The sequence below is a fragment of the Astatotilapia calliptera genome, chromosome 8, assembly GCF_900246225.1.
Source record: "Astatotilapia calliptera chromosome 8, fAstCal1.2, whole genome shotgun sequence".
In the NCBI taxonomy this organism is placed as follows: Eukaryota; Metazoa; Chordata; class Actinopteri; order Cichliformes; family Cichlidae; genus Astatotilapia; species Astatotilapia calliptera.
In genome coordinates, this window is record NC_039309.1 from 15,175,882 (window position 1) to 15,189,714 (window position 13,833).

Genomic DNA, 13,833 nt, shown 5'->3' on the forward strand with positions numbered 1-13,833 from the left:
CGTCTCTTAAACCACTTTACAGTGGAGGACATTGCCAGGCTGTCCCCCTGGGTCTCCTTCTCTAGTTAGCCCGCATGAAAAATAATTATTACACTGAGACTCTGTACATGTGCACAGGGAGTGACTTTTCGAGTAGAGAGCGGCGAGCTGGTGATTGCCAGGATCCTCCACGGTGGCATGATTGACCAGCAAGGTCTGCTTCATGTTGGCGACATCATCAAGGAGGTGAACGGCAAAGAGGTCGGCAACGACCCCAAAGTCCTCCAGGAAATGCTGAAGGACGCAAGCGGCAGCGTTGTACTGAAGATCCTGCCCAGCTACCAGGAGCCGCACACACCTAGACAGGTCGGTCATTTTTAGGAGTGTTTACAAAGCAAACCCGATTCAAGCTTTGCTTCAAATCAAGTTAAATCTGTGCAGTTAAAACTTGTTCTGCAAACTCTGCTGCATCATAGCTGTTGCTCTTTGATCACACATGAAAGATCCCCAAAATACCTAAATGGCACAAACTGGAGCTGGAAATAAATATAAAAAGGACACTTTAATGGAACTTTCTGTGCTCGAAATGCTTTGATCTTCCACATTTAAGCTTCTGTTTTTGTTAAAGTAGAATACATTGTGGAATAAATATTGCATAAAAAGATTCAATTGATTTAAAAGTATACAGTCATTTTCATCAGTAAGCACCACTTAATGTCCTCCCTGGCATCCACCCTGCTATCTATAACCTTGCACGCTGTGCCAGGAATCATTATGTAATACCATAATGGGACTTTTTAGATAACACTGGCTATTTAGCTTTAATATGTGCATTACAGCTTTGTCACTTATCCAAATGCAGAGCAGTTTTCCTGCACCCATGCATAATGGATCTGTAATTGAAATCGTCATGAGCAAGCTAGAGAAAGATCTCACAGGCAGCTTATAACGCAGAGGATCCCCTTCATATGTTTGCCTTTTTTTTCATTATTTCAGATGCCACAGTTGATTGACTATCAAATGTTTGCAGGAAATTGCTTGGTGTAGTGCTTAGTTATTAGTTGATGTCAGTGCTCTCCTCTGGTTATGTTAGCTGATGAGCATTAGCTTTCTAAGAATCAGACTCTGATCAAACTGAAACCCGCTCACCGAGTTTAGTATTGAGGGGAAATTGAAAGGTTATCTTGCCTGGTAAATTTTTGCCAATAGGATGCAAGGATGAGAGGATGCAGTGTACACAACACTGCTACTGATTGGCCTCTGCGAAGAGGAAAAATGCAGTGAATCTTGAGAAGCTGGACTAAATAAATTCTTTATGTCTAACCAACATATACAAGAACATCGTTTATAAGAAAAGAATGGTAAATGGTAAACGGCCTGTATTTGTATAGGTGAAAAAAAATCCAGCTTATATATGAGATTATACTATAAAGATAGTTTGCAGTTAAACTGTTTTTGTGTTCACCACCTACTAGAAATGTATTTTTATAGTCCTTTAGTGTGAAGAAAGCTGTGATTTTACAAAGCTTACGATCTCCTAATTTATTGGTTCAGACATGCATGACAGAATAAACTTTAATATCTTTGGTTTAATTTTCCTCCTGAGGAAAAAGATATATCATGAGGACAAAATTTTAAGACACCTGTTTCTGACTAGATTTGTGTGAAAAAAATGTCTATTTCTGTCTATTTCTTAATTCCGGGATTTAATTAATCAAATACAAGCGATGCTTTGGCCTCAGTGCGTGCATCAGGTTACTGTCACACTAAGACGGGTTTCTCACTCTCATCTTCACACATGCACATTTGTAAAGGACCAATAGTATCACGTTTAAACCACAGATAGCATAAACCAACATGGTGATGTCTGAAACACTCAACTCTATGACTTCAGAAACCAGTGCCTGTCTTTTATACTGTCTGTGAATTAAACTCATTAGGTAAGTTTAATTCCAGGGGTGTGTTTTATTCCAGAACCACGATCTGTTTCTAAACCTAACCTCATTAGTTTTGGTGTAAAAACCAGACCAGCAGCTGAACATGAAAGTAAACAAAACAGCAGGGAGTAAAAACAAAACAAAACAAACTCCTTGAAAAGACTACGGCCAACAAATCACCATCCCTCCCTTATACACTCTAATGTGTCAAGGCACTGACTTCAAAAGACACCTTGTGCGTATCTTTACGATGGTAGCAGAACCTTACAGAACAGAAGTATTTCACACATTAGGATGATAGCACCCTGCACCAAAAGACAGCGTTCAGTCTGGCAAAATTGCTGAAAGAGGGCCTTCATGTATAAGAGAAATCACCTCCTTTCCATTCAGCACCTCAGAAGAGTCTATCCTCAGGTATAGCTCTTCATGGATTTCAAAAGATGCAGATTTCTTTGTAAGAATACATATCTCCGGCATACATTATGGTCTAAAAGCCTTCGCTTTGTTGAGGGTTTAGTTTTCCTTTTTTCTATGAAAGCTGCCCTACTTAAATACTTAAGAGAAATCTGTGCGCAGGAGACATTAAAGAATGATTGATTGTGCTCGCACAGTTAAGAGCTGTGTAGGTGGACGCACAGCGTATGTGGTGTCGATGCTACGATTAGAGTTGTACCCAGAAGTCTCAGTGTAATCCAGCTGTCCAGGCCTGGAGCTTGGTTGTAACGCTGGCGACTAAACTCAACTGACAGCTCGCTTTGGCTAAAGGAGAATATGCGTTTGTCCGTCTGTCTGTCGTGTCCTTACAGAGGGAAGGACGCACGCACGCAAAGGCAGTACGGTACAGGATGGCAAAGCCCATTTTATGTTCATGCATCAGTTCAGAAAAGAGACGACGTCAAGCGCAGAGGGGGGAGGAGGGGATGGTTGCCATGGCTACAGATTTTGGCTCTCTCTTTATTTCTCTCTCCCTCTTTTTCTCCATGTTTTTTTTTTTTTTTTTTTTGTCTCAGTCCATCGACTCCTTGTCCTATCAGTGGGGGTTGGGATAGATGGTTTGGTTTATGAGCTGAATCCTGCAGGCTTGAGCTGTCGGAAGAGCGAGCTGGGAGATAGGGAAGGCTTTACATGGGCTAGGGCTGTTTCATATTGATGGACAGTCGGTCATCCAGACCATCTAAGCCGATCACGTGTACACACAGGAAGCATCACGATTCTATATTCGGTGTAAAAGGTTTGACTGACATGTTCCCTCTCTCTAATGTAATTATTCATTCAGGCCTTTGTGAAGTGTCACTTTGATTACGACCCGTCTCATGATAACCTGATTCCATGTAAGGAGGCGGGGCTTAGCTTCAACAGTGGGGACATTCTGCAGATCTTTAACCAGGAGGACCTCAACTGGTGGCAGGTTAGTACAGCCACATGTGCGTATTTTAGTCACATAAGATGTTTCAATTTGTTAGCCGCTTCATGTGCGTTTCCCCTTCGTAGGCCTGTCATATAGAAGGTGGCAGCGCAGGTCTAATTCCAAGCCAGCTACTTGAGGAGAAGAGGAAGGCTTTTGTGAAGAGAGATCTGGAGCTCGCTACTACAGGTACACCTATTAGCGGTATGCAGCAGAGCAGAGAAGCGCTTCTCATTATGCAGATTCGATACAGGCTCCTCACTGCACAAACACCCCGGCAACAAAGCCAACATCTGTTCCTCTCCATATCATACAAGTGCTTCATCTGGCGCTGTTCGCTCATCCTCCTCTCACCTCTTCAGTCTGCTCCTCAGTCAGAGAGCGCTGATCTGGTAATGAGCATCGGAGTGACTCAGGTGGCCTGATCCAATCTGTTGGTTATTAAGCTGCAGGGTCTGACATTCAAGCGCTACCCCTCCTCGACAAGAAGGCTTGATTGAGGAGCGGTGATAAGACAACGGTCCGTAAAATCTGATCAATAATGATCTCTCCTCTCATGAGACGTGGCGTGAAAAGAGGCCGTGTTTCTTTAGATTTGACTGCTCTGCTCTGCTCAGTTGCAACAAAACAGGTGGTGAGTCATAGCCAGCTGCATACCCTTCACTTGTAGAGGAGAGGAAGATGACAGTCCAACTGTACTGCCCTTGGAGCTCAGGAAGGACACAGCTGTCTATCAGCATGTTTTCCACATATACCAGCAGAGAGAGAATGAAACATTTGGAAATTGATACAATAATGTTTATCCACTGATCTATATAGTTGGGACACAATATTTAATAATTAGAACTATAGCTGTTCAGAACAAAGTCACAATTATTTTTTGCCCTACTTTGACAAGGTAAATTTGTCATCAGGATAGTACTGAGTATATGAGTACTCGTGATTCCAAGTATTACTTTCCTTCTAGAAGATACTCTCTCCTATGCCAAATAATCTGCCGCACAGACGGTCAGCAGATCGTGCAGTCACAGGTGTCCCTGGCAGCAGATTGGTTGTATGCAACTAATTAGTATTGGCGCACAGTGCCATCTAGTGGTCTCTGTAAAACCCTCCCATGCTTTACATTTTCATCAGCTCTTGGAGTGTTTTCAGAAGTATTTTGTTAAGTGGTTGAAGGTTTGATGTTGCTTTTCTCTCTGCTCTGTCTCAGGTCCTCTTTGTGCAGGAGTGGTGGGTAAGAAGAAGAAAAAGATGATGTATTTGACCACCAAGAATGCAGGTAACTTTATATGAGCTTTGGGCAAAATGATCCACTACCTTGTGATTTTTTTATTTTATTTTATTTTTTCTTGTCTCAGTTTGACTTATTATTACTTCCTGATCAGAATTTGATCGTCATGAGTTGCGGATCTACGAGGAGGTTGCCAAAGTCCCGCCCTTCAGGAGGAAGACTCTGGTTCTGATCGGAGCTCAGGGTGTCGGCCGTCGTAGCCTGAAGAACAAACTGCTGGTGTCAGATCCCCAACGCTATGGCACCACAATCCCCTGTGAGTAAAGCTATCATCACACGACGCCATACTCACCAGTAAAAGCACAAGCAGGTTTTTGTTGTAGCTGAAGTTGAACCTTTAGTGCAGATCAGTTTAAAAAAAAACCAAAGATGTTTCTGTTTATTGCAATGACCCAGTCACCTCTAGAAAACCAAAGGTGGATGAGAGAGATGGCCAGATGTACTCCTTTATGAGCCGCAGCGAAATGGAATGTGACATCAAAAACGGGCGTTTCCTGGAGCACGGCGAGTATGACGGGAACCTGTATGGCACAAAGATCAGCTCCATACACGATGTGATAGAAACAGGAAAGATCTGCATCCTGGATGTTAACCCACAGGTAGAGGAAACAGCTTTACCTTCTTTATTTGGTTACACTTTAATTTCTCCAGGATAGAACAGCTTGTGGCTGCTGAATTGCTTTCAGTCTTTTCATCAATGTTTATCCAAGAGGATCTCTTAATGATCTGCATCCACTCAGATAATTATTTTTACACATCTTATTAACTAAGTCAGAGAAAGACGCTGCAGGTGTTTTTTTAATGGGATTCTTAGCTTTTCTATTGGATTTGTTTGAGTGTTTTTGCTCATTTGCGGCAAAGGGATGCAGTGATTGTAAAACATCTGTACTGTTTCTGCTTTTCTCTTAAGGCTATTAAAGTCCTGCGGACATCTGAATTCCTGCCCTACGTTGTGTTCATCGAAGCCCCAGACTTTGAGGTCCTCAAAGCTATGAATAGGTCGGCAATTGAGTCAGGAGTTGTCACAAAACAGTTAACAGTAAGTCTGTGCTTTCATTCGTTCTCTACCAAGATCATTAGAGGCCCACAGTAACAAATGAGATGTAGCTGTTGGCTCTATGGTTTGATGCGACCCCTGTGTTGCTGGAAACAGCTCATATCAGTTACTCTGGTGGAGCATTCAAGATCTGACAACATCTGAACCAAAACATTTGATGTGTTCCGGTAATTTTTTGCGCAATGTAGAAATATATATTTAAACTTGTAGCAAAAGTCTTTGCACATTTCCACCCCAAAACACATGTTATTATTTATTTAGTTAAGTTATTTCTTATTTAAACTGACTTTAATGCTTTCTTTATGTGCTCCTTTGGTGCACTCGCTTCCACTGCCGCTGGTATATTTAAATTGCTCACCTGAAGTCCTGACAGGTTCTAAACATTTGAACTGTGTGTGCTGCAATTTCACTTTGGACCTATAATTTGTTCAGAAAGCAAACATCACACTCTGTATCAAATGAATCCTTCATGTTAACAGAGATCATATCTCAAACCTCAGTCTTCGATTGAGTGTCCGAGCCTGAAGGCAGGTTGCCTGAGGTCAGGAGAAACACACCAAGGACACTTGTCATTTTGTGCGAGCACATTTGTCCTCCAGGGTCAGGTCATCAGTGCAGAGGAAGTATCTGAAGCAGGACATGCAGCAGAAACTGTGGTTCACACTGTTCACACAGCAGGAGTTTTCTTCACAATCATTGGTCATTGCCCACTCTACTCACCAGATTGAGACTCTTGTGACTGTCTGCTCTGACAAAATAAAATTTTAGTTGAAAAGTAGCTGTTTGGACACACCTGCATCACACACCAAAATGGGGAAAAGGTCGTAGCATGATTTCCAGAGAGCACTTTAGAAATAGAAACCTCGCTGGAAGTAGCCCAAAGAGGTGACCTTTAAGGAGAAACCGATCAAATTGACTTGAATCAGGTAGAGTTGTAAAAACTTTATGACCATGACTTGTTGTTGCATGGATTTTTGCAGTTTGAAAAATATATATTGGATTTGCTCGCTGTGGGTCGTGAAAGTTCTCTGGTTTCTTAACATTATGTCCACTCCCTTGGTGTCAGTAGCTTTAACAGTGTTTACAATTCTGTCCTTAAAGCACTTCTCCCTGACACACTCCTTTCAGGACTCAGAACTAAAGAGGACGGTGGATGAGAGTGAGCGCATCAAGAGAGCCTATGGACATTACTTTGACCTTTGCATCATAAACGACGGCCTGGAGGCGGCGTTCCGAAGTCTACGGCTTGCGCTGGAGAAACTGTCGACAGAGCACCAGTGGGTGCCTGTCAGCTGGGTTTTCTGATAGTCACCGAGAGCTCGCCAGCAAGGTGCCAAGGTCACAGGCCAAAGGTTGAGGGACGATACATCACTGGTAGCTCCAGAGGGGGGGGGGGGGGGGTTGTTTCCACATGCAGCTATTGGTGGCAGAGGCGTGTGGTGAAGAAGCGGATACACTGCAGAAGACCAGCCTCATGTAGAGCATTGTTTTTTGTACAAAGTTAGTGTTCCTCTGTTGAGCCTAAGGTCAAGTTGTACTTTATTTGTCAGAACTGGAATAAAGCTCTATTGATGTTTGTAAAGAAGGACTTAGAGGTAATTATGAGGTTCAGTGCAATAGTGCGAGTGAGTGTGCGTGTGTTATCATAAATGTGGATATAGACTTAGAGTAATCCATATGTTTTGCAAGTAACAGTGCTATGTTGGAGGTTTTCCTTGAAGGACATTTAACGTTTTAGCCTTTGAATCTTAAATACTTTATGTAGTGTAATGTTTACATTGGATCGGTAGGACAGATTGGTTAAGGATAAAAGATACCAAATGTCATATTTGTATCAAATTCTCTATATTTTATTTGATCATACAGTATGATTGTATGTGTTCAGAACTGTGCGTAATCTCGTTTGTGTCCACAGATTTGAAAACTGAACAGCAATAGATCATTTTGAAGATACATGCAATACACACGAGATACCCTAATGTGCACACACACACTCTCATATATATATATATATGTATATGTATACAGAAACAGAGTGAGACCTTCTGCAGTATTCCTGAAGTCTCAGTTTGTTTTATTTGCTTTTCAATGTTGAATACGTTGAACATTTCCTGTCCCGTGCTGGTAAAGCTCTAGTTTGTTTGACAGTTAAAGGATCCAGCCAGTGGATCACAGCGTGTCACTTCTGTCTGCTTGATTCTGTCGGACTTGTATTTGTAGCACTGAGAACACTTAAGCTCTATTAAGAAAAAGAAAGAAAAATACCTGACGAAGTAGCCTACAGTATGCACTGATTGTGTAATGAAGGCGAACGTGTAACCTAACATTGCTGGTTGGCTAGTTGATGGAAGTTTTTTTGTTATTTTGATGTACAAACAGTAAAAATATTTATCAGTGGCTTCGATTTAATGCTTACTTTTGCCTTAACATGGTTGAAAAGCCAAGGAAACGCTATATTTTTTCATCATGTAACATTTCACTTCTATCACTGTACATGTTACTCAGAAAATTAAAAAAAAATTCTGGCAACGTATTCATTGTTTATGTTATTTTTCCTTCAACCTGTACGTACTGTATTGTAATAAAGAGTATATAATGCAACATATAGAAATACATGGTGCTTTTATGGTTCTACCAGGGATCTACTACACTGTAGTCTGAATCTTCCTGTAACGACTATTAAAAATTGAAATAGAGAATATGCATAGTGCATAATCATTTTTAAACTTCAAGTTATATTCAATAAAAGAGAAAACAACACTGTTTTAAATGCATATATGAGACATAATACATTCTGCTGTTGTTGACAGTTCAAGTCGAGTGTAATCTGTGTGACCTCTGAGGATTTGGGTGAGCAGAATTATTGCCCGAGGATGATGGGGTTGGTTGTTGATGTCCAGTTGGTGTTGTCCAGTAATGAGGTGCCAGAGGCAGCATTATTGGATACATGTCATAGGCAGGCGGTGGGCTACTTGGGCAGACACCTATGAGCCTGGGATCAAACTGTAGGAAAGTAGAGTTCAAAGTTAGACTGTCCTTACACAGTTCAGTTTGAATTTATGGCACAGTGTTTAATTGCATTGCCTGTAAAGCTTTTTCCCAGCTTTTCCCAACACTCAGTAAGCTTTAGATTAGTTCAATCACTGGAAACATCTGGAAATGGGAAACGATTGTGTGCAGCCAAGAAGCAGTTCTGTACACAAGCTTGTTTTATGTTTTAGTTTTTGCAGTGATTAAGCCAACATAAATAAACCAGCGGTTCACTGGTGAGTTTAACAGCAACTGCTAAATGAGCCTTATTGCTTTATTTTGCCAGACTCAGACTGTTTTCCCTGCAGTCTTTGTGCTAAGGCTAAGCTAACTGGAAAAGCTTTGTGTTTTCAAAATAAAGATAAAAATTATGTTGGTTTTCTTACTAGTTTGTAGGTTTGAAATTAATAACCAGTGCTGTGTGAAAAGTGTTTTTTCTCTTGAAGACATTGCGGTCCTTTCAAGATAATGCGGGCTGGAATTTAATCATTTCATTAATTTATTTTTTCTGCAATTCAAATCTCTGTAGGACAAATCTGTTTGTTTTTTTCATTTATCATTTGCTCATGCGGGCATATCCATCACATAGATGTGCACCACAAAGGCTTACATGCACTATATGAACAAAGTAATGGGGCACCTAGATATTACATCTCAGCCATGGTCATCCATGCCATTAAGCTCAATTTCTGCACATCATGTGCCTCAGCATTCAGCAACCTCCTAAACTTTATATGGTCTGCCATTTGCTGCATAAATTTTTTTGGTTCCCACATGCTTCTACTTTGCATTTGATAAGGGAAACATATAGGTGGGAAAACATTCACATTCACTTGTAATGGTGGCATCTTGGGATGGTGGGATGCCTTGAAAGTTTGGAAAGAAGGCAAGTGGACTTCTTTTTGGTTTGTGAAAAGGCTAACTCAAACAACTAATGGAGAGTCCCAGGTATTTAACCTTGGAGGTAGCCCTGGGGGTCATTGAGCCATGATTAATCATCTGAGTCGTTAGGGTCATATATACTTTGTTTTGCATCGTAACGACTCAGATGATTAATAGTAGGTCAACAACCTCCCAGGCCACCTCCAAGGAGACACACCCCACTAGAGAGTAAATACTCCATCTGCTGTTTTAGAACTGAAAAAGTCTCTTGGATGAAAGGTGAAATGTCTTCACAAATCAAAGAAAAGAAGCCCAGTTTCTTTCTTTTTAGTCACTCAAGACTACCATTAGTAGTCTGTGTGAATCTACACAGGCTTAATAATGGAACTCTAGTTCTGTCTGTTACTTTTTACCAGGTTTCACCACTGGACACAGATCCATCCTTTAGGCTCATAGCTCAAATCTATGTGCAATGTGAATCAGAACCTAGCTATAGAATTTGGTCACGCACCAGTGAGTATGGTGGTGGGAAATCCACTGTGCTGTAGCGAGGAGGATCATAACGTGTGTCCACTTCTGCCTGATCCGCCGGCAAAGAAATGGGTGATGAAGAATTGGTGTCATCTTGCATCGGTATGGTGACATTAAATTCTGCTCTTTTCTTTTTTGCATGGATATAGAAGCAGAATAGTATACCAGCTACGGCAAGGACTAAGACTGGGAACCTGGGAACACATTCATACCATTTTAAGATTTAATAATCGGCAATCCCCTTTGTTTATAGAGATTTTATCTTGACAAAACAAAACAACTCACATATATTGAAGGATATTCACCGCCTCAGTCATTGCTGGAATTGGGTCCATCTGCAGGGATTACTGCAAGAAAAAAGAAAGCCTTTTAAAGACGTCCAGTGCAGGAAAAGACTTACTGCTTCTCCGTGCTTCTTACTGAATTCAATTCAATATTAGCGACAAAACCCAACAACAGTTGCCTCGAGGCACTTTACTTTGCAAAGTGAACCAGAGAAAACCCCAACAATCATATGACTCCCTATAACTAAGCATTTTGGAGACAGTGGGAAGGAAAAATTTCCTTTTAACAGGATGAAACCTCCAGATGACCCACGCTTAGGGAGGGCCATCTATCGCAACGGGTTGGGGTGAGGTAGACAGGACAAAGACACGCCGTGGAAGAGAGCCAGAGATTAATAATAATAATTAAATGGAAAGAGATGTATAAACTCTAAGCCACCATGCAAAGAAAACCAAAAAAACACTTTAGTTCTCTCAGTAGTTACTTCAATTTGACCTCAGGTTATCACAACAAAATTATTTATAAAAAAATAGCTGAGAGAAAATTATCATGATGTAAAAACAAAATACAAATAATGTCAGGGCAAGCACGGTGCCACGGTGGTTAGCACTGTTGCCGCACAGCAAGAAGTCCTGAGTTCAATCTCCACCATCAGGCCGGGGTCTTTCTGTTGTGGAGTGTGCATGTTCTCCCCCGTGTTTGCGTGGGTTCCTCCGGGTTACTCGGCTCCTCCCCACGTCCAAAGCATGCAGCTTGGGGGATAGGTTAATTGATAATCCAACATGTCACTAGGTGTGAATGTTCGAAAGGAATGTGAGTGCGAATGGTTGTCTTCCCTGTGTGTGGCCTGCGACAGACTGGCGACCTGTTCCAGGGTGCTTACCCTTTGCCTTCGGCCCGTATGACAAGTGGGATAGCTCCGCGCCCCCCGCGACCCTGAAAAGGATAAGCGGAAGCGAATGGATGGATGGATGGAGATGTATAAACACATAGTAAATGAAAAAAGCTCCACACCACAATCCACTCATGTCAAATACAGACTTTCATTAACTGTGATAAATCCTTGAAATAACAATCATTCATGATTTAATCTGTATTTACTTGGTAAAAGAAATACATAAATAAAAAAATGTATAATGTCCGTGCTACTCTACATGATAATAAAACAATAGGAAGGTCTTCCTAACATAAATCATAGAGATAAAGCTAACAAAAAGCATAGCATCATAACGTAATGATGTGTCTCCCTTTACATAAATGCTTTATGTGAGCATATAGGAACAGTTACTATATGAGACTTGAAGTACTGACTTTAAGTTGAAGGTCTACCTGTAGTCACTCTATTATTGATGTGTTTGTCAGCAGCCTATAGAAGAAGCAGACAGTATCTCCCTTTGTGCTGCACTGAGTTTTAACAGATCGCACCTGTCATCCCATAAAAATGACACTTAGTACAACTGTAGGTAAAAAAAATAAAAACAAAGTTGATTTTACAGAATTTTTACATATGACACACCAATATGAAAACTTGATTTTAAGCCTCATTCTAATATTATAGTAGCATGAGCTTACCGTATTTCAAAATGCAAACATACAGAAAGTGTCATGACCTGTCGCTTGTTATAAAAGATAATATGTCACTTAGGGAGGTGCAGTGTGAAGAGCTTTTACTGCAATATGGTCTTTCTTAAAGACACAGCAACACAGGACTGAATAAAACCATTGTAAATTAAAGCTTTTAACCGCCATTTATAAACCTGTCATATCTTATACAGGAATACATATTTTTAATGGTGCAATGCATCGTGGTCATAGTGTTTCCCTTCACATAGCTATCACAGATAATCTAAGATATCCTCATACAATTAATTTATGGTTTCTCATCATTTTTATGCAATAAATAAATAAATAAATAAATGTTAGAAAGACTGTTACTTCTAACACAATACATTTTGCAGTATTGAGAGGAAAATTCTGTTTGCATAGATGATGTTTACCATTTACTAATATCATTCTAACGCCAAAAAACCCACACATGAACAGGTGAGTCTGTAATACTTTGAGTCCTCCATGTCTTATCACTTAAAAGAGTCTAAAAAACAATTTTTTTTGTAGATATGTGATATTTACAAATTTGGAAGCACTCAAAATATTTAGATGATTGAAATACCTGAAAATTGTAACTGACCAATATCCTTGCCAGACTGATTGCCCAATCCCTCTGTTGGAATATATTAGTTTTATTTGTAGTGTTTACATGTTAACACCTGTTAAATGACATTATCTGGTTTTCTTTTAATCCCTTTTTCTTGTGGCGGTTGAACTATTAAATGCAAGAGATGTGGACTGTGACATACCAAGTGATGGCCCGTCGTGGCAGATGAACAGGAGCCATTTATCTTAAATATGTCATCTAGGAAGTGACATTCAAAATTTTCTGGGGGAGCAACAGATGTTTAAAAACCCCATTAACCAGAAATCAGTGATGTGAACAACATAAACCTCGCTCAGCAGTAGAATGACAGTTAGTGGTGCCGTGCTAAAATCTCTGGCTTTAGAGACAGCTCCTGCTTATAAAGAAATGTAATCACAATAATGATAATAAAAATTGTAAAATACTATCCAAGAGTAACAAAGTGCATCACTCAAATGCACAATATTGAAAAAATACAAAAGCTTGAAGACCAAAAAAAATTATTTTAACTAAAAATATAAATTAGGGAAATATTTCACATATTCTGAGAATATCTCATTCTAGATAATAATAATAATAATAATAATAATAACGTAAATGCATGAGTTTGTTGTGCATTTTTTAATGGGAGCTGTTTTGTCTCTGTCTAAATTTGCTTGGTCGTAACATGTAGGACTTATTCGACTGTAGACCCCTGAGTAACCTGACAAATTACTGCTGAGTGGAGAGCAAAGTGATCACCATCAGAAACAAAAAGCTTAAAATTAGTCAGAAACATTTAAACCACTGTACACCCTGATAGAACAAAGAATGTGTATTAAATATCACTGTATTTAAAGCTGAACGTCAGGTACAAAGGTGGAGCCATGTCAGCTGTTAATAAGATAATTATTAACTTAATTATTAAGATGATGTGTTTTTTTTTCTCAAAGATTTATTTATTGCTTTTCCAACAACATTTTAACCAACAGGAAGACAGACTTCAAATAAAATAGAGGAGGAAATTAATAAAAAGAATTGAGTGTATAATAATGTATGTACATCGTGTATGAACAGTGTTGGGGAAACACATAGATATAGTTACACATACTCTCCCATGTAGATCATTCAGATATTATTCCAGAAAAAAAAATTATATATAGATAAGTAAAATAAAATAAAACAAAGCAAAACAACCCCCCCCCCCAAAAAAAGAAATAAATAAATAAAATAAACAGAAAAAACAAGGGGAAGAGACAGTGC

General features: G+C 39.8%; 1 protein-coding gene across 3 annotated transcripts in view; it reads left to right on the plus strand.

Annotated features, from left to right (window-relative positions):
- The window catches only part of mpp2b (MAGUK p55 scaffold protein 2b), a 46,208-nt gene extending 38,006 nt beyond the window's left edge, over positions 1–8,202 (plus strand). For all 3 annotated transcript variants that reach the window (XM_026178912.1, XM_026178911.1, XM_026178910.1), the window contains 8 exons: positions 118–345; positions 3,193–3,324; positions 3,408–3,510; positions 4,532–4,600; positions 4,707–4,868; positions 5,009–5,211; positions 5,523–5,651; positions 6,798–8,202. In XM_026178912.1, the coding sequence (XP_026034697.1) occupies positions 118–345; positions 3,193–3,324; positions 3,408–3,510; positions 4,532–4,600; positions 4,707–4,868; positions 5,009–5,211; positions 5,523–5,651; positions 6,798–6,974 (1,203 nt within the window). In that variant the 3' untranslated portion in view covers positions 6,975–8,202. The remainder of the gene's footprint in view (positions 1–117; positions 346–3,192; positions 3,325–3,407; positions 3,511–4,531; positions 4,601–4,706; positions 4,869–5,008; positions 5,212–5,522; positions 5,652–6,797) is intronic.
- The last annotated feature ends 5,631 nt before the right edge of the window (positions 8,203–13,833 follow it).